General features: G+C 44.0%; 1 protein-coding gene across 2 annotated transcripts in view; it reads right to left on the bottom strand.

Annotated features, from left to right (window-relative positions):
* Positions 1-11,953: 11,953 nt before the first annotated feature.
* Positions 11,954-27,126, bottom strand: part of ANO7 (anoctamin 7) — a 36,738-nt gene continuing 21,565 nt past the window's right edge. The window contains exons 18-24 of one of the 2 annotated variants that reach the window (XM_082274098.1): positions 26,627-26,724; positions 25,742-25,878; positions 23,332-23,537; positions 22,248-22,390; positions 19,956-20,046; positions 18,910-19,044; positions 11,954-12,280 (exon numbers count right to left, since the gene is read on the bottom strand). In XM_082274098.1, coding sequence (XP_082130224.1) covers positions 12,254-12,280; positions 18,910-19,044; positions 19,956-20,046; positions 22,248-22,390; positions 23,332-23,537; positions 25,742-25,878; positions 26,627-26,724 — 837 coding nt within the window. In that variant the 3' untranslated portion in view covers positions 11,954-12,253. Of the gene's footprint in view, positions 12,281-18,884; positions 19,045-19,955; positions 20,047-22,247; positions 22,391-23,331; positions 23,538-25,741; positions 25,879-26,626; positions 26,725-27,126 lie in introns of both variants that reach the window. The other variant, XM_082274097.1, reaches the window with a different exon arrangement.

Below are 27,126 nucleotides of genomic sequence, written 5' to 3'. Positions count from 1 at the left end.
TGTGTAACATCTATATAAAATAGAGGAGTTTTACTTTTTGAATTGAATTACTGAAATAAATTAACTTTTTGTTGATATTCTAATTTTATGAGATACTCCTGTAAGTCCCAGATAATAAGAAGAACAATAATAATATCTGAGCACCACAAACTGAAAACGTTATTTAGTTCATTTTTAATTTGCAAAGCAAAGCATCCATCCATGTCTCCATGCTTTATTTTGTTGAGAAATCACTTTGAAATAACCCTCTCTAGCATTTCTGGCCGTGTCCATCTTCAATAAGGGCAGATGATTCATGCAGCATTTACTTCCAGGAATCCATCTACTCTTAGCTCAGGCATGCAGGCAGGAGGATGTGCTTAGCAAAGAAAGCCCCTCTTCCCACGAAGACTCCTGGGACGTACAGTGCTTTGCGAAAGTATTCAGCCCCCTTGAACTTTTCGACCTTTTGCCACATTTCAGGCTTCAAACATAAAGATATAAAACTGTAATTTTTTGTGAAGAATCAACAACAAGTGGGACACAATCATGAAGTGGAACGAAATTTATTGGATATTTCAAACTTCTTTAAGAAATAAAAAAGTGAAAAATTGGGCGTGCAAAATTATTCAGCCCCCTTAATTTAATACTTTGTAGCTCCACCTTTTGCTGCGATTACAGCTGTAAGTCGCTTGGGGTATGTCTCTATCAGTTTTTCACATCGAGAGACTGAAATTTTTTTTTTTGAAAGGTGTTTATTTAAAATTTTTTCATAACAGTAACAAAAAGAAAACACAAGGGCAACATTGCCCATAAAACAAGTGTAAGGCAAGCATGTAAATTACACAAGGGTATCAGAAGACACCTTAACCTAACACCACAGAAGGGGGGGGAAGGGGGGGGGAATAGATATGTGCCTAACGGCCCAAAACAAGGGGGGGAAGGGGAAGAAATGGGATGCGTACCACAAAGAGCCAGGAGGGCCAAGCAACTGCGAGGCTATACTCCCAACCGGTTGTCACATAGATGGGGGGGGGGGAAGGAGAAAGGAACATACCAACAAGACTTACCATACCATACACACCCACACATCCACAATCACACACCATCCCCTACCTCCAGGTACCCACCCCCCAAGATAAGGGGGGGGGGGGGTATAGAACAAACAACTCATGTAATAAAACAAATATAAACCGCATAACATCCGGGGCTACTCAGACTCAGTAGAGACTGAAATTTTTGCCCATTCCTCCTTGCAAAACAGCTCGAGCTCAGTGAGGTTGGATGGAGAGCGTTTGTGAACAGCAGTTTTCAGTTCTTTCCACAGATTCTCGATTGGATTCAGGTCTGGACTTTGACTTGACCATCCTAACACTTGGATATGTTTATTTGTGAACCATTCCATTGTAGATTTTGCTTTATGTTTTGGATCATTGTCTTGTTGGAAGACAAATCTCCGTCCCAGTCTCAGGTCTTTTGCAGACTCCATCAGGTTTTCTTCCAGAATGGTCCTGTATTTGGCTCCATCCATCTTCCCATCAATTTTAACCATCTTCCCTGTCCCTGCTTAAGAAAAGCAGGCCCAAACCATGATGCTGCCACCACCATGTGTGACAGTGGAGATGGTGTGTTCAGGGTGATGAGCTGTGTTGCTTTTACGCCAAACATAACGTTTTGCATTGTTGCCAAAAAGTTTGATTTTGGTTTCATCTGAGCAGAGCCCCTTCTTCCACATGTTTGGTGTCTCCCAGGTGGCTTGTGCCAAACTTTAAATGACACTTTTTATGGATGTCTTTAAGAAATGGCTTTCTTCTTGCCACTCTTCCATAAAGGCCAGATTTGTGCAGTATACGACTGATTGTTGTCCTATGGACAGAGTCTCCCACCTCAGCTGTAGATCTCTGCAGTTCATCCAGAGTGATCATGGGCCTCTTGGCTGCATCTCTGATCAGTCTTCTCCTTGTATGAGCTGAAAGTTTAGAGGGACGGCCAGGTCTTCGTAGATTTGCAGTGGTCTGATACTCCTTCCATTTCAATATTATCGCTTGCACAGTGCTCCTTGGGATGTTTAAAGCTTGGGAAATCTTTTTGGATCCAAATCTGGCTTTAAACTTCTCCACAACGGTATCTCGGACCTGCCTGGTGTGTTCCTTGTTCTTCATGATGCTCTCTGCGCTTAAAACTGACCTCTGAGACTATCACAGTGCAGGTGCATTTATACGGAGACTTGATTACACACAGGTGGATTCTATTTATCATCATTAGTCATTTAGGTCAACATTGGATCATTCAGAGATCCTCACTGAACTTCTGGAGAGAGTTTGCTGCACTGAAAGTAAAGGGGCTGAATAATTTTGCACGCCCAATTTTTCAGTTTTTTATTTGTTAACAAAGTTTGAAATATCCAATAAATTTTGTTCCACTTCATGATTGTGTCCCACTTGTTGTTGATTCTTCACAAAAAATTACAGTTTTATATCTTTATGCTTGAAGCCTGAAATGTGGCAAAATGTCGCAAAGTTCAAGGGGGCCAAATACTTTTGCAAGGCACTGTATGACATCATTTTGGCCTAGGCCAGAAACCAGGAAGTAACTGAAGAAATGTAAAAAAAAAAAAGTTTAAAAAAAGTAAATATAATCTCCCTTCCTATCAGTTTACTAATTATAGCAGTATAAGGGGTAAAAATAGTTAAAGTGGATTGAGAGAGTTTAGTTCCGCCTTAACTACTCCATCCACAGAAAAGGTTTTGGCTGGAGATCCTTGAACATGATTATTAGGAGATGAAGTCTGATAACCGATGACAGGAGAAGATGAAGGTTGTAGTAGATCACAATCATCGTTTTCTGTGGAATGTATATCCGGCAATAATATATATTTGTCATTTTTGTATCACTTTCATTCACTTTCACTTTCATGTATTATTTATCACTTTTATATCACTTTTTACATCTTCACTCCTCATTGTCTCCCAAATAATTGGAACGTTTATCAATGAATGTTACTGAAGACTGTTCTGCGTCATCCACCGTGTCCCGAGGTCTCTGTGATCACATCTCCTGTGCCGTGTTACAAAGTATCAGAATACATCTAAGAATATTTCTTTGTACATGGAGCGATTTGTATCCATGCATTGCAGGCCAGGAACCATCACCCACTCCTCGACCATACCAAGCCACATGTCCTCATCAAGGGATGGTAACTTTGATGGGGGAACTCCTCTCCCAGCAAAGCACCTTTTCCCCATGTTGATGAAGACAAGGACCTTTTCAGTAAAGCCGGCCACAGATGTTCCGAATCTCGCTTGCTTCAGCAGGAACCTGCCTAGATTCGAACCATGTATGGGCAGGCTGAATGTACCCATGATCGATCAACTTGAGTGCAGGCAGCCTGCCGGATTTTACATGAGATTATTGCAAGTGGCAACCCCCCCACCAATAGAACGCAATGGCTCTGTGGGGGGGGGGGGGGAGAAAGACACTGGGGAAGAAGAGAGGAGGGAAGAAAGGGAGGGGGGGAGAGGGTTAGAGAGAAAGAGGGAAAGGAGGGGGGAGAGAGACTGGGAGGGGGGAAGGGGAGGAGAGGCAGAGACGGAGTGGGGGAAAGGAGGGAGAGGGGGGAGAGAGAGGGGGGGGAGAGGGGTAGAGAGAAAGAGAGAGGGGGAGAGAAAGAGAAGGGAGGGATAGAGGGGGAAGGGGGAGAGAAAGAGAGGGGAGGGAGAGAAGGGGAAGGGGGAGAGAGAGAGACTGGGAAGGGGGAGAGAGAAAGAGGAAGGAGGGAGGGAGAGAGAGAGGGGGGAGAGGCGTAGAGAGAAAGAGAGAGGGGGAGAAAGAGGGGACTGGGGAGGGAGGGAGAGAGAGACTGGAGAGGGATGGAGGGAGGGAGAGAGAGGGGAAGGAGGCAGAGAGAGATAGAGGGGGAGAGAGAGAGGGGGGAGGGGTAGAGAGAGAGGGTGGTAGAAAGAAAGGGGGAAGAGAGAGATGAGGGAGGGAGAGAGGGGGGAGATAAAGACTGGGGAGGGAGGGAGAGAAAGACTGGGGAGAGAGATCCGGGAGAGAGAGGGAAAGAGGGGGAAAGAGAGAGGGGGGAGAGGGGTAGAGAGAAAGAGAAGGGAGGGAGAGAGAGGGGAGAGAGACTGGGGAGGGAGGAAGAGAGGGGGGAAGGGAGAGAGAGAGGGGAGGGAGGGAGGGGGAGAGAGACTGGGGTGGGAGGAAGAGAGGGGGGAAGGGGAGAGAGAGGGGAGGGAGGGAGGGAGGGGGAGAGAGACTGGGGAGGGAGGAAGAGAGGGGGGAAGGGGAGAGAGGGGTAGAGGGAAAGGGGGAGGAAGAGAGAGAGGGGAGGGAGAGAGAAAGGGGAGGGAGGGAAAGAGGGGGAGAGAGACTGGGGAGGGAGGAAGAGAGGGGGGAAGGGGGGAGAGAGGGGTAGAGGGAAAGAGAAGGGGGGAGGGAGAGAAAGTCAGAAGATGAGGTAAAGCCGGCCATAGATGCGATGATTTTCTTTCCTGCATCCTGTGGAAAATTGCTTGATTTTCACATTATCATTGACTGTGTGAATCAACCAATTATCTTTTCTACAACCTGTGGCTGCAGGGAAGAAAATCACTCAGTTTTTGGCCAGCCTAAGTCCCACACCCACTGGGCCAGGGTTGTGGGGGTCAGCAGGTGGGGGATTTTAACAATAAAGGGGTCCCAGATCCCACCTTTTCCCCCAGCTGGCAGCCGAGACGAGTCACTGGTTGTTAGGATGCCAGCGGGTGCCAACTCCTAAATGCACTAAATTTGACCACAACTCATTCAAAACACGTTAAAAACATGAAATTCGCTTTTGAAAAACGCAAAGCGCATTTTTAGGCACATCAGTGTGAGAGGGCCGATAGAAAAGACAAAGTATCACCATAGGGGTGACTGGATCTCTATGTAATATTATCTCTGTAACTGTTAGTAATATAAAACTGCGATCCCAACGCCTGAGTCGCAGTTTCGGTAACATTGACCAATCTTCCCGTCCTTCGCTCCTAATGTCACCGCCTGATGACACAATTCAATAATCTATAAACAATCGCTGATATTTCTGGATTACAAACCTGATTGTAAGAATATAATAAAAATGTAACTTTAAAAAAAAAGAAAGAAAATACAAATGTATCCAAAATGTAAATGATCTCTCAAAAACAATCACTTCATTGATCTGAATTATGATCAGATCTCCCAAAACACACAGATATTTAATCGATCAATTAGAAGTGATTACCAACATTCCACCACAGCCGATCACCTTGGAAGGCTCTCAATCAATCTTCATCTGATCAATCATCGTCACTGAATGGATTGGATGGAGGATCTTTGATTTTATTGTAGTTGTACTGAATAACGGATTGTATAATATTGATTATGTGTGTGGTGGGGATTCGGAGCGCAGTCTGTGCAATCGGGTGATGTGATTGCATCTAGTGGAGGGGGAAAATGGCTGCGAGAACATCCAAAACAGATGTGAGCGTTCTTCTGATGTGTTTCACAATCGCAGCGTAGGAAATTGAATTGCACGCCGGGACCTCAACCACATTCTGTAATTTTAAACGCATGTGATTGCACGGCCTGGAAAGGAACGCATTGAATGCCAAATCTGAGATTTTCCACCCAGCCCTTCCCAGCCTGCAATGGCTGAACACAAAGTCAGATGTTTTATTATTGAATTCTGTTGATGGGTTGTCACTTATTTCTATCGGAGGTACTCTGTGTGACTGGGGGTACCGCCGGCTCTGGGGGTCCAGGCTATGTATCTACTACCTCTGTTATAGTGTGTGTATTGTAGAGTTTACCTCCATCTACACATCATTTCTCTGATTACAGAGCTTCCCCAGACAGGATGACATCTCCAGGGGGGAGGGGGGGAGCGTGGCCCCCGGGGGCCCTGTCACAGCCTGTTTGTGCCAACTTGTCCATGCAGCTTGTATCAAGATCAAAAGCCGTAAATTGGCCAGAATGTGTGACAGGGTGTCAGGATAAGTCGTGTCAGAGGGGCCGAGGATTACCGTCTTATTCCTCCACCGTTACAAATCCGTCCGCCGCTCCGCCCACCATGACAATGAATGCCAGGATGTAACCGGAGGGCTCAGACACAACCACAGCAAAACTATTATGTAGAGTTATTTAGAGGGCTGCGTTCTCAGTGATGTCACCGCTCTCTAGTGAAAGGATAGGCTGCGTTCTCAGTGATGTCACCGCTCTCTAGTGAATGGATAGGCTGCATTCTCAGTGATGTCACCGCTCTCTAGTGAATGGATAGGCTGCGTTCTCAGTGATGTCATCGCTTTCTAGTGAAAGGATAGGCTGCATTCTCAGTGATGTCACCGCTCTCTAGTGAATGGATAGGCTGCATTCTCAGTGATGTCACCGCTCTCTAGTGAATGGATAGGCTGCATTCTCAGTGATGTCATCGCTTTCTAGTGAAAGGATAGGCTGCATTCTCAGTGATGTCACCGCTCTCTAGTGAATGGATAGGCTGCATTCTCAGTGATGTCACCGCTCTCTAGTGAATGGATAGGCTGCATTCTCAGTGATGTCACCGCTCTCTAGTGAATGGATAGGCTGCATTCTCAGTGATGTCACCGCTCTCTAGTGAATGGATAGGCTGCATTCTCAGTGATGTCACCGCTCTCTAGTGAATGGATAGGCTGCATTCTCAGTGATGTCACCGCTCTCTAGTGAATGGATAGGCTGCATTCTCAGTGATGTCACTGCTCTCTAGTGAATGGATAGGCTGCATTCTCAGTGATGTCACCGCTCTCTAGTGATTGGATAGGCTGCGTTCTCAGTGATGTCACCGCTCTCTAGTGAATGGATAGGCTCCATTCTCAGTGATGTCACCGGTCTCTAGTGAATGGATAGGCTGCATTCTCAGTGATGTCATCGCTCTCTAGTGATTGGATAGGCTGCATTCTCAGTGATGTCATCGCTCTCTAGTGATTGGATAGGCTGCATTCTCAGTGATGTCACCGCTCTCTAGTGAATGGATAGGTTTCATTCTCAGTGATGTCACCGCTCTCTAGTGAATGGATAGGTTTCATTCTCGGTGATGTCACCGCTCTCTAGTGATTGGATAGGCTGCGTTCTCAGTGATGTCACCGCTCTCTAGTGAATGGATAGGCTGCATTCTCAGTGATGTCACCGCTCTCTAGTGAATGGATAGGTTTCATTCTCGGTGATGTCACCGCTCTCTAGTGATTGGATAGGCTGCGTTCTCAGTGATGTCACCGCTCTCTAGTGAATGGATAGGTTTCATTCTCGGTGATGTCACCGCTCTCTAGTGATTGGATAGGCTGCGTTCTCAGTGATGTCACCGCTCTCTAGTGATTGGATAGGCTGCGTTCTCAGTGATGTCACCGCTCTCTAGTGAATGGATAGGCTGCATTCTCAGTGATGTCACCGCTCTCTAGTGAATGGATAGGTTTCATTCTCGGTGATGTCACCGCTCCCTAGTGATTGGCTAAGCTGCATTCTCTGAGATGTCACCGCTCTCTAGTGAATGGATAGGCTGCATTCTCAGTGTTGTCACCGGTCTCTAGTGAATGGATAGGCTGCATTCTCAGTGTTGTCACCGGTCTCTAGTGAATGGATAGGCTGCATTCTCAGTGTTGTCACCGGTCTCTAGTGATTGGATAGGCTCCATTCTCAGTGTTGTCACCGGTCTCTAGTGAAGGGACAGGCTGCATTCTCACAGATGTCACCGCTCTCTAGTGATTGGATAGGCTGCATTCTCAGTGATGTCACCGCTCTCTAGTGATTGGATAGGCTGCATTCTCAGTGATGTCACTGTTCTCTAGTGATTGGATAGGCTGATATAGATAGGCTTATATGATATTGCATCTAGAGATGTATTGTACAGTAATTGGATATATTGGGGTATTTCTGCTCACAGGGAAGAGCCGGTGGAATTTGTTGGGGGGGGGGGGGGTTGGATTAGCTTCACGTATGGCTGCAGGTTGTATCTGCCTGCGGGGGGTTCCTGGGCGTCGGCTATGAATGAGAATTTTATTGCTTGCACAGGTACAAATTTTGTAATTACATCTGACAACCGGGAGAGTTCCTGAGGTCAGCAGCGTGTTTGGGGGACATGCAGCCATCTGCAGACATTGTGCAATCTTCTCACTGAGCTCGGGCCAGAGAGAAGAACAAAGTATACAGAAATATATTACATTGTTACCTTGTATACCTGAGGCGCACCAGGCAGGGGCCCGGGGCCCCAATGTTCAGGGGCAGAATTGTTTCAGCTATATCTCTGCCCAGTTTTTTTGTGATTATCACTTTTATGTAGATTTGAGTTTATTGGATATCCATTAAAAAAAATAAATAAAAAAATTACCTAAAATTTGTATCTATCGTACCTAAAGAAAAATAAACTTCAGATCCACATTGGCCCCAGACCTGGAGGGATAACAACTCCCAGTATGGACAGCTACACAGGATGCTGGGAGTTGTGGTTCCTCATCTATATTTGGGGGAGGTCTATTGTTGCTAGTGGGGGATCTGTTGTTGCTGGAGACGGTCTATTAATCCTGGGGGGTATTTTGTTGCAGGGGGTCTATTGTTTCTGGGGAGGTCTATTACTACTGGTGGGGGATCTATTGTTGCTGGAGGGGTCAGAAAATGTTGGGAGGGACTTTTATTTGAGTGAGGGGGGTCTATTGATGCTGGGTAGTATTTAGTTGCTGGAGGTCTATTACTGCTGGTGGGGAGGGCTATTGTTGCAAAAAGGGGTCAATTGTTGGCAGTGATCTGATTTTGAGGGAGGGGGTCCATTGATGCTTGGGAGTATATTGTTGCAGGGGGTTTATTTTTTTCTGGGGAGGTCTATTACTGCTGGTGGGGATCTATTGTTGCTGGAGGGCGGTCAATTATTGTTGGGAGGGATCTACTGTTAAGGGATAGGTCTATTGATGCTGGGAAGTATTTTGTTGGAGGGGGTCTATTGTTGCTGGGTTGGTCCATATTTGCTGGTGGGGGGTCTATTGTTGCTGGGGGGTGTCAATTGTTGTTAGGAGAGATCTGCTTTTGAGGGATGGGTCTATTGATGCTGGGGAGTTTTTTTTTTTGTTAGGGGGTCTAATGTTTCTGGTGAGGTCTGTTGTTGCTGGAGGGGGGTCAATTGTTGTTGGGAGGGATTTACTGTTGAGAGATGGGTCTATTGTTGCTGGGGAGTATTTTATTGCAGATGGGCTATTTTTGCTGGGGAGGTATATTGTTGTTGGGAGTGGGTCCATTGTTGCTGGGGGAGGAGCGGGGGTAGCATCTGTTATTGCTGAAAGCATCTATATTTGCTGGGGAGGTATATTGTTATTGGGAGTGGGTCTATTGTTGCTGGGGGGTTGTTATTGCTGGAAGGATCTATTGTTGCTGGGGGGTATATTGTTTTTGGGAGTGGGTCTATTGTTGCTGGGGGGTGTTATTGCTGGAAGGATCTATTGTTGCGTGGGAGGTACATTGTTATTAACATTGGGTCTATTGTTGCTGAAAGGGGGGTTGTTATTGCTGGAAGGATGTTTTGTGGTTGTGGAGGTATATTGTTATTGGGAATGGGTCTATTGTTGCTGGAAGGATCTATTACTGAGGAGTTATATCGTCATTGGGAGTGGGCCTATTGGGGGGTTGTTATTGCTGGAAGGATCTATTGTTGCTGGGAAAGTATGTTGTTTTTAGGAGTGAGTCTATTTTTGCTGAGGGGGTTTATTGTTGGAAGGATCTATTGTTGCTGGGAAGGTAATTGATATTGGGAGTTGGTCTATTGTTGCTGGGGGATCTGTTATTGCTGAAAGGATCTATTGCTGCTGAGAAGGTATATTGATTATATGAGTGGGTCTGTTGTTGCTGGGGGGGGGGGGTTATTGTTGGAAGTATCTATTGTTGCTGGGGAGGTATATTGTTATTGGGAGTGAGTCTATTGTTGCTTGGGGGATTTGTTATTGCTGGAAGGATCTCTTGTTACTGGGGAGGTATATTGTTATTTCGAGTAGATTTATTATTGCTGGGGGGATGTTATTGTTGGAAGGATCTATTGTTGCTGGGGAGGTGTATTGTTATTGGGAGTGGGTCTATTGTTGCTGGGGGGTGTTATTGTTGGAAGGATCTATTGTTGCTGGGGAGGTATATTGTTATTGGGAGTGGGTCTATTGTTGCTGGGGGGTGTTATTGCTGGAAGGATCTATTGTTACTGGGGAGGTATATTTTTATTGGGCGTGAGTCTATTGTTGCCGGGGGGTCTATTATTTGCTAGAAGGATCTATTGTTGCTGGCTGCATGGGATCTGTTATACTTTTATTGTTATCATTAACAAATTCCATACAAATAATACTTGGTTCTGTACTCTCTAAAAGGGGTGGTACTGGGAGGTGGGAAGGGGCGGTACTGGGAGTTGGGAAGGGGTGTGAGCAAGGGGCGGTGCTCAGAGGTAAGTAGGGGGCGGAGACAAGGGGTAACTCAGAAGGGGGAGGAGTTCCTGCACCTATTCTCTAAGACAGGGATCCTCAAACTACGACCCTCCAGCTGTTGCAGAACTACACATCCCAGGAGGCATTGTAATACTCTGACATTCACAGACATGACTAGGCATGATGGGAATTGTAGTTCCTGAACAACTGGAGGGCCGTAGTTTGATACCTCTGCTGCTCTGAGAGAAAAGCCCCGATTATCATCAATATTTTCCCAGAAATCCTCGGCATGAAACGTGGACAGACTTGTGCTTTATTATTATTATTACAAAGAGACAGGAAGATACATCCAGCATAATAATGATGGCGTTTCTCATGCATAAAGCCCAGACCATGCACCCGCAAAATGTCTGAGGGCCACACCGGGCCCCTATGACTTAGAAGAGGAAGTGATGGGGGTCTAGCTGTGCTTTCTTTATACACGGTGTCACAGGACCGCCCCTTTTATCAGGGAGGAGTTATTACATTAGGAAACCTGTAACTGCATAGAAAAAGAATGAGAATGAAGCCGTTATAAAAAACAATACGTTTCCCTTTTCTGATCTCCTCTTCCCCCGGCCGGGCTCCGGCCGCTATAAATTCCTCATTTACTTTAAAGCGGAGTTCCGGCTGAATTATTATTATTATTTTTTTTTTTAAAACACCCCCGGTATAGTCAGGGCTCGTACATTTACACTGAGATATCCTGTACACTGCCCCCCGTTTTTTTGTGCAGCATGTCTCACTTTATTCTTCTCCTGTACAGAGCGCGCCCATCTGCAGTCTGCGCATCTGAAGCCGCACTGTTCTTCTTCCGGGATTCCGCGCATGCTGGCTACCCAGCATGCACCTCCCGTTCTCGCGCATGCGCAGTGAGTCCCACAGCTTGCTACGAGCCGGAATGTCCATTGACTCCTTGGATTGATGACACTCCTCCCAGGAGCAAAGCAGGAAATTATGTAGGTGGGTGCGGCTTAATAAAGAGGAAGTGAAGAGATTTTTCAGCAAAAAATAAGGCAAAGGAACCAAAAAAAAAAGAAAAAAAATCGTTTTTAGCATGTAAAAAAGTTATGCATGATGGGAAGTGTAAAATGTGGCCGGAACCCCACTTTAAGCCATCTTGCAAACACCTCCAGCACTATATGAGCGGAGGCGTGTCAGCGCCCCCATTTGGTAGTGCATGATTCTCCAACTGACTTTCTATTGGCTAGAGAAGGTCACATGATATGGGCTCAGCTAAGGTCACCTGTGCACATGCTGTCTGACACGTCGCTGGCCTGGAGGCGTGTTTTCTATATTTTGGGTCTTTTAGCATTGCCAATGACAAGGAAGGAGAACGGGGTGAGGGGGCTAATATAATGGGAGGAATGTGAACTATGGGGGGGGGGGGGGGGCAATAGAGACCCTTCACTGGCCTTTGTGCTTTAGTTCTGTGCTTCAACAAAAAAGTTCCCTCCAGTGGTGATCGTCCAATCAGGACTCAGCTGATGACATCCGTTGTGCGTCTGTGTCCCCTTCAATAACAGTAATGAAGTTATTATTCCCATCCAGTCTGTACCGGTCCGGGGTGCAGCGTGCGTTTCTAAAGTTTTTGGTGCAATATATAAAAGTCCGTCATTGGAAGACATCAAAGGTGTTTGTGCTCTGCAAGGAAGACATTGAATATTTATTCCCTCCTCCACGCTCTCCCAGCGGGCGACTCCACTCAGATCCGCGGTCTATAGATAGCTCCGCCCTCTATTACTATCGACCCAATCCCATCTATTGCCTAATCTTCGGCCGCTGGCCGCATACGTCACCGCAAACTCAGTCCATCAGGCCGCAGGGTGAAATGCTGCTTGCTGAAATAGAGCAAAGTCAGATTAGTTGTGTGTTAATGAAAGAAAAGTAAGAATATTATTAATAATAAAAAAATAATAATAATAATATATAAATCTTGAATTAAAAAAATATTATTATAAATATCATTAATTAAACAATAACATTAATAATAATGAATATTAATATATAGATCCTAAGTAATAATATATAGATCCCGAATAAAAATAATAATATTAGTAATACTAATAATATTAATAATAATAAACATATAGATCCTAAATAATAATAATAATATATAGATCCTAAATAATAATATATAGATCCTGAATAAAAATAATAATATTAGTAATACTAATAATATTAATAATAATAAACATATAGATCCTAAATAATAATAATAATATATAGATCCTAAATAATAATACAAATAATAGTATATAGATCCTGAATAATAATAATATATAGATCCTGAATTAAAAACAATATTATTATTAATAATAATAATATATAGATCCTGAATAATAATAAATAGTATATAGATCCTGAAAAATATTAGTACTGTATAGATATTAAATAATAATAATAATATATAGATCCTGAATACAAATAAAAATAATAGTAATAATAAATAACATATGGATCCATAATAATAATAAATATAGCCTAAATAATAATAATAATAATATATAGATCCTGAATAATAATAATAATATATAGATCCTGAATACAAATAAAAATAATAGTAATAATAAATAACATATGGATCCATAATAATAATAATAATAAATATAGCCTAAATAATAATAATAATAATAATAATAATAATAATAATATATAGATCCTGAATAATAATAATATATAGGTCCTGAACTAAAAAAAAAAACATATTATTATTAATAATAACCAATAAAAAAAAACATTTTGTTGCAGGGGATGCCAGAAATCTGACTTGTGTCTTGGGAAAATTGGGGAGCCAATCACACAAGCAGGAAATGTTTCTGGGGGGTGTGGTCAGTACGCATTATGTGTACAGAGTGCCTCCAGGCGGCCATATTGCATTTTACAGAAAATTACAGTGGCTGCCAATTGAAAAGAAAAGGTAAATAACATTCAATTACAATATGACTTGTGTCGCAATTGTATACGCTAGATTATTTTTTCTTTGTTTGCTATTTTGTTTGCTAAGCAGATTACAGCAGAATCGCATCGCGTTTGGGGTACCATTAAAAAAATAATTGTACCCAATGACATTTCACACACTCTCAGGCTCAATCATGGCAATTCTACCCGCGATTTCATATCACAAGATGCGAGCAGGGCCTCAGGGCGCATGTAGGCCGGTGTTTTCAATCTCCTTAAATTGCAGGAAAAAGCTGCCCTTAAGTTGCAACTGCACCGCATTTATATGGGGCCGAATGTGTCTGAAAGAAGGCACAGCAGGTGAAACGCAGCCCCAGACATGGTCACTGGCCCGTCCCCCGTAGATGTCATTGTTGATGAAACGCGTAGGGCGTGGCTTTAAGGCTACGTCATCACGCATGCCGAACCGCAAGTGAGAGAAGGGTTTCCAAACCTACAACACATTATATGGGCTTTTATCAGCTTAAACATAAAGGTGATTGTAGCCATCCTGTTAATAAACATTGCATTTTATTTAATGGACTTCACTATGGGAGCTCTTGTATTGATTTATTTCCGAGTTCACATGAGATCCAATGCCTGTTACCAACATCTTCACCTTTGATGACCATCCACATCCACCTGCCTGCCTGAGCCTGTCTGACCACTACAATCTGTGCGCATATGGATCTGGTAAGAGGCGTGTTGAAGGGTGCTGCTGGCGGTGATCCCTATTCAGCTTTACGTTTGCACTTTATAGAAGATTTCTTCACTTTATTGGACTTTTGTTACACTTTTTCCACATATATATTTTTTCATATGTATATTTTTTTAAATCTTTTATATGTTTGCTCTGATTTGAGTATCATTTATGTTTTTTATGTCACTGCCCATTCAGTACACTCTAGCGCTGCTTTTTATGTTATTTAAAGTTGCCTGACTGGTATCACAGTTATCAAGTGGCTGCTTTTCATATTATTTTCCTGAGCGTGGATATTTCTTGTTTTATGCAGCCCCAGACATGTCCCCTGCACCGCGCCATTGGGGTAAATGGGAATCTGTCTACATGAGCCCTAAAAAAAAAATACCCCCCTGCATGCGTGTGATTTAGCGGAGAACAGGATCACATTGGCCTCACATACGCCGCCCCAGACGTGAGCACATTCCTGGCTGGACCAACCACTCATTTGTTTCTTCTTCTACACATACAGTATCTCACAAAAGTAAGTACACCCCTCCCATTCTATCTTTTCATATGACAACACTGAAGAAATCAGACTTTGCTACAATGTAAAGTAGTGAGTGTACAGCTTGTATAACAGTGTAAATTTACTGTCCCCTCAAAATAACTCAACACACAGCCATTAATGTCTAAACCGCTGGCAACAAAAGTCAGTACACCCCTAAGTGACAATGTCCAAATTGGGCCCAATTAGCCATTTTCCCTCCCCGGTGTCATGTGACTCAGTGTTACAAGGTCTCAGGTGTGAATGGGGGGCAGGTGTGTTAAATTTGGTGTTATCGCTCTCACTCTCTCATACTGGTCACTGGAAGTTCAACATAACACCCTTAACTCTCTGAAAATCTGAAAAAAGAATTGTTGCTCTACATGAAGATGGCCTAGGCTATAAGAAGATTGCCAAGACCCTGAAACTGAGCTGCAGCACAGTAGCCAAGATCATACAGCGGTTTAACAAGATGGTTGACGCTCAAGGCCAAGAAGCTCAGCGTCATACCCAGAGGTTGTCTTTGGGAAATAGATGTATGAGTGCTACCAGCATTGCTGCAGAGGTTGAAGGGGTGGGGGAGGGGTCAGCCTGTCAGTGCTCAGACCATACGCCGCACACTGCATCAAATTGGTCTGCATGGCTGTCATCCCAGAAGGAAGCCTCTTCTAAAGATGATGCACAAGAAAGCCAGCAAACAGTTTGCTGAAGACAAGCAGACTAAGGACATGGATTACTGGAACCATCTCCTGTGCTCTGATGAGACCAAGATAAACTTATTTGGTGTCAGATGGTGTCAGGCGTGTGTGGGGGCAACCAGGTGAGGAGTACAAAGACAAGTGTGTCTTCCTACAGTCAAGCATGGTGGTGGGAGTGCCATGGTCTGGGGCTGCATGAGTGCTGCCGGCACTGGGGAGCTACAGATCATTGAGGGAACCATGAATGCCAACATGTACTGTGACATACTGAAGCAGAGCATGATCCCCTCCCTTCAGAGACTGGGCCACAGGGCAATATTCCAACATAACGACCCCAAACACAGCTTCAAGATGACCACTGCCTTGCTAAAGAAGCTGAGGGTAAAGGTGATGGACTGGCCAAGCATGTCTCCAGACCTAAACCCTATTGAGCATCTGTGGGGCATCCTCAAACAGAAGGTGGAGGAGGGGAAGGTCTCTAACATCCACCAGCTCTGTGATGTCATCATGGAGGAGGGGAAGAGGACTCCAGTGACAACCTGTGAAGCTCTAGTGAACTTCATGCCCAAGAGGGTTAAGGCAGTGCTGGAAAATAATGGCGGCCACACAAAATATTGACACTTTGGGCCCAATTTGGACATTTCCACTTAGGGGTGTATATGGCAGCTGATTGTTTGATACAGTCGCAATCATCGGACAATTTTTTTTATCCTGCATAGATGGCGACCCCACCGGGAGATCTGCACCCCTCCCCCCCAGGAATTTGGGAATGTTTGGGACACAAAAGAGTCAGAAAACTTGGCGCGACACAAAGCTCTTCTTATTCTGCCTTTTGTGTGCGGCGATGGCAAGTACCGGGGGCGGCCGATGTCAAACGCCACGCTTTTCAGGAAAGTGCTCCAGATTGGCGTCTTCGGTGAGAAAAGGATTAAATCCGAGAATGAAACCCACGAGGCTGCCTCCCCCACCCCCGCCGCCGGGGCTGAGAGCCGCCATTGTCCGCTGATTCCCCAGCTTCTAATTTATGGAAATCTATTTGTGTCTCAGAATTCCTCCGAATGGCCAACTAACTGAGAAGAGCCAGGGAGAGCCTCAGGAATGACACGGCTTCCGCAAGAGGACGGAGGAGCAACACTGAGAGTTCTCACTGCACCAAAAATCCGGACATCATGGCCAAATACATTGGAGTCAACTGGGAAGGGGACATGAAAGGGGATGGGGGGGGGTGTATGGGGCAGGGGCTCTCAAACTTTTGTTTTATTTTGTTTTATTTTGTTTGTTTTTTTTTTAACTTTAATCACCATTATTATTATTAACAACAAAACAACAACCTTCCACATCGAGTGTCCCGGGGGTGAAGAGTGGGGGGATGGGCTGATCAGAAAATGGGGAGTGTTAGAGTTGATGTTATGGTGAGTACTAGTCTTCAATTAGGGTTATTAGTAGGGATAGGGTTAGTGTTAGGGTCAGAATTAGGGAAAGGGTTAGTGTTAGGATTATGGTTAGTATTGGGATTAGTGTTAGGATCCGAATTAGGGATAGGGTTAGTGTTAGATAGTAATTAGGTTTAGTGTTAGGGTATTATTAGTGATAGGTTTAGTATTAGGATTAGAATTAGTGATAGGGTTAGTATTAGGATTAGAATGAGTGATAGGGTTAGTGTTAGGGTTATGGTTAGTATTAGGATTAGTATTAGGGATATGGTTAGTATTAGGATTAAAATTAGAGATAGGATTAGTGTTAGGGTTATGGTGGTTAGGATTAGAATTAAGGATAGGGTTAGTGTTATGGTTAGTATTAGGATTAGAATTAGGGATAGATAGGGTTATTATTACGGTTATTATTAGGGATATGGTTAGTGTTGAGTAGTTATTAGGGTAGTATTAGGGATAGGGTTAGTGTTAGGGTTATGGTTAGTATTAGTATTAGAATTAGTGATGGGGTTAGTGTTAGGGTCAGCATTAGGGACAGGGTTAGTGTTATGGTATTTTTAGGGATAGGTTTAGTATTAGGATTAGAATTAGTGATAAGGTTAGTGTTAGAGTTATTGTTAGTGTTATGTTTAGTATTAGGATTAGAATTAGAGATATGGTTAGTGTTAGTATTAGGTTTAAAAATAGATATAGGATTAGTGTTAGGGTTATTATTAGGGATATGGTTAGTGTTAGGGTCAGAATTAGGGATAGGGTTTGTGTTAGGTAGTTATTAGGGATAGGGTTAGTATTACGATTAGAATTAGGGATAAGGTTAGTATTAGGATTAGAATTAGGGATAGGGTTAGTATTAGGATTAGAATTAGGGATAAGGTTAGTATTAGGATTAGAATTAGGGTTAGTGTTATGGTTAGTGTTAGGATTAGAATTAGGGATAGGGTTAGTATTGCGATTAGAATTAGGGATAGTGTTAGGATTAGAATTAGGGTTAGTGTTAGGATTAGAATTAGGGATAGGGTTAGTATTGCGATTAGAATTAGGGATAGTGTTAGGATTAGAATTAGGGTTAGTGTTAGGATTAGAATTAGGGTTAGTGTTATGGTTAGGATTAGAATTTAGGATACTGTTATGTTAGGATTAGAATTAGGGTTAGTGTTAGGATAAGAATTAGGGTTAGTGTTATGGTTAGTATTAGGATTAGAATTAGGGATAGGGCTAGTGCTGGGGTTATTATTAGGGATATGGCTAGTGTTAGGGTCAGAATTAGGGATAGGGTTAGTGTTAGGGTCAGAATTAGGGATAGGGTTAGTGTTAGGTAGTTATTAGGGATGGGGTTAGTGTTAGGGATATGGTTAGTATTAGGATTAGAATTAGGGATAGAGTTAGATTTAGGAAGGTATTAGGGTTAGTGTTAGGGTTATGTTAGTGTTAGGGTTATTATTAGTATTAGGGTGAGTATTAGATTGGTATTCGGGTTAATATTGCAGATAGGGTTAATGTTCAGCAGGCCATACGGGGTTCATGTTTTTTGTTTGTTGAATAAAAAAAAATAAATGAATGAACTGCTTTCCCCATTCTTACATTCAGTGTGGAGGGGGATCACTGCTGCTGAGCTACTGTATTACCTGGTGGGTGCAGAGGGCGGTGTTACCTGGTGGGTGCAGAGGGCGGTGTTACCTGGTGGGTACGGAGGGAGGTGTTACCTGGTGGGTACAGAGGGAGGCGTTACCTGGTGGGTACAGAGGGAGGCGTTACCTGGTGGGTGCAGAGGGAGGCGTTACCTGGTGGGTGCGGAGGGTGGTGTTACCTGGTGGGTGCGGAGGGAGGCGTTACCTGGTGGGTGCGGAGGGAGGCGTTACCTGGTGGGTGCGGAGGGTGGCGTTACCTGGTGGGTGCGGAGGGTGGCATTACCTGGTGGGTGCGGGGGGTGGCGTTACCTGGTGGGTGCGGAGGGAGGTGTTACCTGGTGGGTGCGGAGGGCAGCGTTACCTGGTGGGTGCGGAGGGCGGAGTTTTCTGAGGTATGAGGGCGGTGCGGTCCGGTCCTGTACAACATCCAGCACAGCACAGTGACACGACACCACGAGACACCGCACTGTCACAAGACGGCGACATGCAACGCACAACACCAACCGTGCCGCTGACTGACCTGGGGAGCTGGAAGCCGGACTCACCGTCAGCAGAACCTCCTGGTTGTCGGCCAGTGCCTGCTTGGCCAGGTACCGCTCCCGCTTCACTTTGATCTCCACCGACTCCGGGATGTCCGGGACCATCCAATCAATGCAGCGCAGACTGAAGAACACCACGTGCTGGGGGAGGGGGGACATGGAAATATATCAGGACAATCTGCATAATCATTAGACCGAAATTCACAGGCCCACCACATCTTCCAAATACTGAGGGCGCCACACATCATACAATCCTGGGTTACAGATGTCAGTCCAGTTTGATGGTTTTTCAGTCAGTTGTAACATTTTTGCTATATATCTGAACAAACTGAAACAATGTTACAATAAGACCTTTTTCTGCACTTTACCACAGCGTATGTTAACAAATTAGCGTATGTGCATTATGTTGTGCTAATGCTCCTCCTCCCTCCTCATCCTCCTTACCTTCCCCTCCTCCTCTTCTCTTGTACCTTTCCATGCTCCTCCCCCTTTCTCTCCCCTGATCCTGATCCTCCTCCCTCTTTCCAAACCCTTCTCTCCCCTGCTCCTCCTCCCCCTTACCTTACCCTCCTTCTCCTCCCCCTTACCTTTCCCTCCTCCTTCTCCCCCTTACCCTCCCCCTGCCTCCTTCTCCCTGATCTCTTTTCCAAACCAGCAGACTGACCTCAGACAGACACTGCGCACTGTTAACTCTTTCCTGTGAAAACTGGAAGTTCAGGAAAGCGGCACAGAGAGAGCAGGAGCCAGCAGAACTGAAAGTTGTAAACTGCAGGTGCTGTAGTAAATTATACCAAATATTCTCCTGGGGAATGTTTATTGATCCCAATGTGTTAAAATAAAAAGCACTGAGGGATCATTATGACTTCACCACAAGAGGTAACGCATGTTATATACAATGCAGCGATGTCTGCGTTCCTTCCCACAACGATCGGTGTGGATATGTTTGAACATAAGCCATTCCTCGTACCTCAGCGTCTGGTCTTCACTCCCATGATGCTCTGCTCCTCCATTCTCAGATCAATAACATGATTTTTTGGCACTCATTCACTCACCTCAAAGGCGATGATGAACCCCAACCGGACGGCCAGAAGCTTCCAATAGAAGAGAGTGTATCTACCGTCTTCATCCCGGAAGGCTTTGTACCTACACCATACACAGAGATGGGGTGAACTCTGACCCCGGGGTGTCCCCGATTCCCCCAAACATCCACTACCGGATACGTACAGCAGATCAACCCCCACCCCCCCCCATCCCGATTATCACTGACCTAGAGGGGACAGAAATGAGAACAATGTGTAGAAAAGATACATTGTTTTTAGTGGACAGATTAATGCCCCTTCTTTTTCCAATGACCCCCTGGGGGGAACTTGTTTTTATGGGGACACAGACAGAGATATAAGCCAGAGAGAGATCCAATCTATGGCTCTCTAAAATCAAATGGAAACCTTTGGCTGGAGTTGGACGGGGAAATTCTATTCCATGTCTTGGGATGGATCTTTACCTTATTGTTCCCAGGGAGTATTTTCACCCCCAGCATTGAATGTATAAAATGGCAAGAGGTGCTGGGGGTTTATTGTTTCTGGTTGCTGGGGGACCTTTTGTTGTAGGGGGGATCTATTGTTTTAGGAGGGGGCTGATGCTCCTGGGGAGGTCTATTGTTTCTGGCTACAGGGGTACAGTATCTGACAAAAGTAAGTACACCCCTCACATTTTTGTAAATATTTTATTTTATCTTTTCATGTGACAACACTGAAGAAATGACACTTTGCTACAATGTAAAGTAGTGAGTGTACAGCTTGTATAATAGTGTAAATTTACTGTCCCCTCAAAATAACTCAACACACAGCCATTAATGTCTAAACCGCTGGCAACAAAAGTAATTACACAATTAAGTGACAATGTCCAAATTGGGCCCAAAGTGTCAATATTTTGTGTGGCCGCCATTATTTTCCAGCACTGCCTTAACCCTCTTGGGCATGGAGTTCACCAGAGCTTCACAGGTTGTCACTGGAGTCCTCTTCCCCTCCTCCATGATGACATCACAGAGCTGGTGGATGTTAGAGACCTTCCCCTCCTCCACCTTCTGTTTGAGGAGTCCCACAGATGCTCAATAGGGTTTAGGTCTGGAGACATGCTTGGCCAGTCCATCACCTTTACCCTCAGCTTCTTTAGCAAGGCAGTGGTCATCTTGGAGGTGTGTTTGGGGTCGTTATGTTGGAATACTGCCCTGCGGCCCAGTCTCTGAAGGGAGGGGATCATGCTCTGCTTCAGTATGTCACAGTACATGTTGGCATTCATGGTTCCCTCAATGAACTGTAGCTCTCCAGTCCTGGCAGCACTCATGCAGCCCCAGACCATGACACTTCCACCACCATGCTTGACTGTAGGAAGACACACTTGTCTTTGTACTCCTCACCTGGTTGCCCCCACACACGCCTGACACCATCTGACACCAAATAAGTTTATCTTGGTCTCATCAGAGCACAGGAGATGGTTCCAGTAATCCATGTCCTTAGTCTGCTTGTCTTCAGCAAACTGTTTGCAGGATTTCTTGTGCATCATCTTTAGAAGAGGCTTCCTTCTGGGATGACAGCCATGCAGACCAATATGATGCAGTGTGCGGCGTATGGTCTGAGCACTGACATGCTGACCCCTCCCCCACCCCTTCAACCTCTGCAGCAATACTGGCAGCACTCATACGTCTATTTCCCAAAGACAACCTCTGGATATGACGCTGAGCACGTGCACTCAACTTCTTTGGCGAGACCTGTTCTAAGTGGAACCTGTCCTGTTAAACCGGTGTATGGTCTTGGCCACCGTGCTGCAGCTGAGTTTAAGGGTCTTGGCAATCTTCTTATAGCCTCGGCCATCTTTATGTAGAGCAACAATTATTTTTTTCAGATCCTCAGAGAGTTCTTTGCCATGAGGTGCCATGTTGTTCTTCCAGTGACCAATATGAGAGAGTGAGAGCGATAACACCAAATTTAACACACCTGCCCCCCATTCACACCTGAGACCTTGTAACACTAACGAGTCACATGACACCGGGGAGGGAAAATGGCTAATTGGGCCCAATTTGTACTCACTTTTGCTGCCAGCAGTTTAGACATTAATGGCTGTGTGTTGAGTTATTTTGAGGGGACAGTAAATTTACACTGTTATACAAGCTGTACACTCACTACTTTACATTGTAGCAAAGTGTCATTTCTTCAGTGATGTCACATGAAAAGATAGAATAAAATATTTACAAAAATGTGAGGGGTGTACTTACTTTTGTGAGATACTGTAAGTTCACCAATGGCGTGTCTTCTACCACCCTGTATGTAAGGAATGGCGCTTCTCACCTGCACAGGGTGTGGTTGGCGGACACGTAGCTGTGCGGGGAGTAGGACAGCGTGAAGTTCAGGTAGCCGTCCAAGTTGCTGTCATATTCGTACTGGTAGAGGAGGCGCGGGAGAAAGTCGGAGGTGAAGGCAATGAGGAAAGCCTGAGAATAAGCAGAGAGACGGTGACTCACCCACATAAGGGTTGGTTTAAACCTGAATCCTGGCAAACAGCTTAAAACACAAATTTAAATACCTATATGGGGGCTGAAATAATTGAAGGTCTGTCTATCCAGTCCTGAGATTTACACAGCTCTATCACGCAGCTCAAGACCTGACTTTTCTCAGCTGTTGTTAAGTAATACTTACAGGTCTTGTCCCTCCCCCCTGCCTGTGATTGGACAGTGAAAGGAGAAACAGCAGCCTGATAAGCTCTGAACTCTCCTTCTATCAGCATTCCCCTTGGCTCCTGATGCAGCTTCTCCCTCTTCCAGTCTGAGCTGTGCTGTGCAAGAGGCTGATACCAAGTCACATTCATGTATTTAGGTTGCTTGCATTAAAAAAAAAAAAAAAAAAATTGCAAACTCACTAAAATAATCAACTATACTAGTCAAACCCTGATATAAATTTAAAAGCAATAAAAAAGCTTTTGGTTATCAGTAGTTAATTATTTGAAAGATTCGGTGTTCTGCCAAAAAATCCAACTTGCCAAAATCTCCAACTACGTCACATCCGGTGACTCTCCAGCAGCAATAATTGGAGACCAGTTGGTGTTTTCATAGACCACTGACAGCGTATACACTACACATTATAACAAGTGGACATTGTTAGTCCGTCTGCTACTAACCAACAACATGGCCGCCTCCATGGCGGCGACAACTAGTGGGCAGACTAACAATGTCTACTCAGTATAACGTAGTCGTAGTGTATAGACTGCCAGTGGTCTGTGAAAACACCAAGCGGTGGAAATCTCCAATTATTGCTGCTGGAGACTCACCGGAAGTGACGTGGTCGGAGATTTTGGTGAGTTGGAATTTTCGTCAGAACACCGGCCTAGAAGAGGGGCAGCGGAATATGGCACCATAGAAGAGTTTTCCTCACTCACATTGACAATGACGGAGAGTTGGGCCAGAGCCTCCAGGATATGGAACCAGACGCCGATATGTTGAGCCCGCTCCGCCACGGGGCGCCGATATTCGCACACGAACTTCTGGGCGTCCAGGCGAATTTCCACCCAGTTATTGAGCAGAGCGAAAAGCGGAGCCAGTGGGAATGCGGCCACAAAGATGGTGATGAAGCCAAACTGGATGACTAAGGAGAAGAGACAGGATGGAGTGGCGTAGACGGCATATCATGACCCTCCCACCCCCCGCTTTAGAGGGTCTCATCGCTTCTCTTTCCCTGCCCTAAGATCTCTATTCATAACAATTCTATTCATTCCATTTATTGTTTTGTATTTCATTTATGTTAGTTTGTTGTCTTCTCTGGCTAAAATAATAAAGAGATGTGTGCAGAACAAAAACATTTGTTTCGTTATTTAAATAATTTTGTTTAGTTAAATTCATTTCTTTCATTTTGAGAATTCATTTAGTTTCGTTTTAGAATTTGAGCCAATTTTTTTTAATTCATTTCAACAAAATTCAGAAAATGAACTTATTCTGGAATAAATTTAAGGTGCTGTATGATAATAAATAACAAAGTGCTAGGCGCTGAAGGATGATATGTGAATAAATAATATAATCATCATTCAATTAATAAAACTTTCAAAAAACCAATATAAGATCAATTAAAAACAGGTAATAAAAGTCCATAACAGTATCCAAATCAGCATCTCTTGGATTAATAGAAAAGCAAGTTGGGTCGTAGAGGCCCGTAGCCTTCTGGTGAGTGGCACCTTTTACCAATGGGTGGAGGAGTATCAAACACTAGGCACCTTTTAAAAGATTTTTGAGCACTTGGCACTTTTGTAGTGATATTGCTGATTTGGATACTTATTGCATTCTTTGTAGTGTTGGAATGCTGCCAATGACCCCTCAGCCTTGTATGTTTTGAAGGCCTTTTCTTTAGATTTTATATGCATTTTTATGTTGGACTTTAATCACCCAGGGTTTATTTTAGATCTTTTAAATGTATTCCCCATTGGAATGCACTGGCCAATACCTTTATTTAGTATGTTCCTAAAGCACTCCCATTTTTCCTCCGTGTTCTTTGTTCCCAGGATTTTATCCCATTTTATATCGTCTAACAAAGAGCGCAGTTTAGGGAAATTGGCTCTTTTGAAATTCAGTGTCCTTGTATTACCCTTGTGTTTCCTATTTCTATGCTGTCACTCCCGCTGCACTTGATCCCCTGCTGCCGCTCCTGGTCCCTTGGTAACCCACTGCCGCTGCCTCTCGTGATCCGCTTCTTGGCCCCCCCGGGTCACCAGCCACTGCCTTTCGGTCTCGGTGGGGGGGGGGGGGGGTCCGATCAGCAGCAGCTCTCACTCCACACTACGCTGTCTCAGTGACATCACTTTCGCCTTCCTCTCGGCAAGTAACAGGACCTGTTCTGTTTTATTCTATTTTCTATTCTATTCTGCTATTTTCTATTCTGTATTATTCTTTTCTATTCTGTTCTGTTTTACTCTCTTCTTTTCTATTCTATTATTTTCTTTTCCATTCTATTATTTTCTATTCTATTCTATTCCTTTATTTTCTATTCCGCTTTGTTCTGGTTAACTCTATTCCTTTCTATTCTATTATTTTATTTTCAATCCTATTCTATTCCGTTTTACTCCTTTATTTTCTATTCTGTTTTATTTTATTCTTGTTTTCAAAGTCAATTCTTTATTTTCTAATCTGTTTTATTTTATTCTTGTTTTTAAAGTCAATTCAAATTCAATTTGATTCGAATTTCGGACAAAATTTTGTTTGATTTTTTTGGGTTTGTTTATATTCATTATCATTACTATTGTAATTCAAAAATTTGGATACATTTGAATCTCTGAATAACAGAAGAGTTGTCCCAATTTTGATTCAAAACTAAGCTAACCACACGGGGGGTATTGATAGGGGGAAGGGAGTGTATTTTTGATGGTGAAATGTAATGTTTGGGGTGTTTTTCCTCCTGCTCAACCTGCAACATGAGTTTCAGACCCTGAAAACGTAGGATCAGTATTGTGTGTGTTTACAGTGCACCATATGTAAGGGAACATGGAGGGGTCCTTTAATAAGCCCTTAGTGGAGCATCCACCAGACACCTCCTAGAGCAGTGATGGGGAACCTTGGCACTCCAGATGTTTTGGAACTACGTTTCCCATGATGCTCATGCACTCTGAAGTGTAGTTGAGCATCACGGGAAATGTAGTTCCAAAACATCCGGGGTGCCAAGCTTCTCCATCACTGTCCTAGTGTGTACACAGGATACATCTGAAGTGGATTTGGTATTTAGACAAGTCTTTGTAGGGTCCATGTAGTCTATCTAGAATTTCTGGAGGTGTAGAATACTGACATTTACCCCAGCAGGTCACTCACCCATCTCCAGGTACTCCTCAAAGAGCCCCTCACACTCAATGAGTTCATAGTCTTCCTCCCATCGCTGGGGTTCCTCAGAGATCTGCGTTCCGCGGACCTTGGCCATCTGCCGTCTCTGCCGCCATGACTTCAACTTTCTGCCAGAGAAAGCAGAAGGCTAACAGATTGTACATTGTGTATTAACCACATATACATTATATGCAGTGCCGAAAACATCATCTACTGTATAATGAGGGTCAGAAGGTTGGACACCACCCCAAGTTATGGATCAGGGTAAAGTCTTCTAACTTTATGCCCATTTTATGAACCTTACTTGAAATTTCCTTTTTGAGACCTTCAGTGGTGGTGGTTATACTTTTTTTCATCAAACCATGACTTGTTTGGTTTCAGGGTCCACAATGAACTTCCATTAATTTCATCTTCAAAGACCTGAAGATACTACTAGTTGGCATAGGAGGTCTGAACATACAGGGAACCCATCTAAAAAATGTTTTTTTTTGTCATCCTAAAATCTTGGCTTTGATGCATTTTATTTCAAGTTGTTGTGTTGTGTACACTAGAATGCCCTGTAAAAAAATCTCTGGCCCCTTGTTCTTGATCCAGAAGATGGAGCTTCATCTCCTAGGCCAACCTTTAGCGACTCAACTAAAACTGTATACAACATAAGTGCTTGGAATGGACTCAGACATAGACCAGCCCCACCACTTGTAGCTCCATTCCCCATCTCCATGACCACCAAAACCGATCCGTTTTCATCACTTTCAATCACTCTATGGCCCAATAACATTAAAAAGGAACGGGTGCAAATGATTAGGTGTCCTCCCATCATACAGTATATGTCATTTATACTTTAATGTTCATTAGTAATCTGACTTTATCACTTACGGGATCAGAAACTCCTGGATATTGCTGACAATCTGCTTTCCGACCATTATAATGAAGAGCTGTTGGGCCAGTTCTATAAGGCAGCCGCCTGGACCGCACTGCAGGGGGACGTAGAAGAGAAAAACACAGAGTGCAAATTATTCATCCAAGATGTAAAGCCCTCTATGTGAGGGGGAATGATCTTTGGCTAAGAGGTGACCAGGTGGTCTTACATTGTTTTGTTTAAATAATACAGCTTAGCGCATTACAAGATCAGACATTTATTGCTTTCTGAATACCCACAGTTCAAGGACAATAGGGGGTCATAAAAATGAACTCAGTTTTGTTACGTTAAAATAACTTCCAGCCTTGTGGTAACATTTTGGTGAAGACCCTTTTCTGTTCCAGCATAACTGTGCCCCCCCCCCCGTGTACAAAGCCAGCTCCATAAAGAGTTTGGTGTGGAGGAACTCGGGTGTCATGCACAAAGCCCTGATTTCAACCCTACTGAACACCTTTGA

Source organism: Pelophylax lessonae (genome assembly GCF_965119305.1).
Source record: "Pelophylax lessonae genome assembly, chromosome: 12".
Lineage (NCBI taxonomy): Eukaryota > Metazoa > Chordata > Amphibia > Anura > Ranidae > Pelophylax > Pelophylax lessonae.
This window is presented reverse-complemented; position numbering and strand designations above follow the sequence as displayed.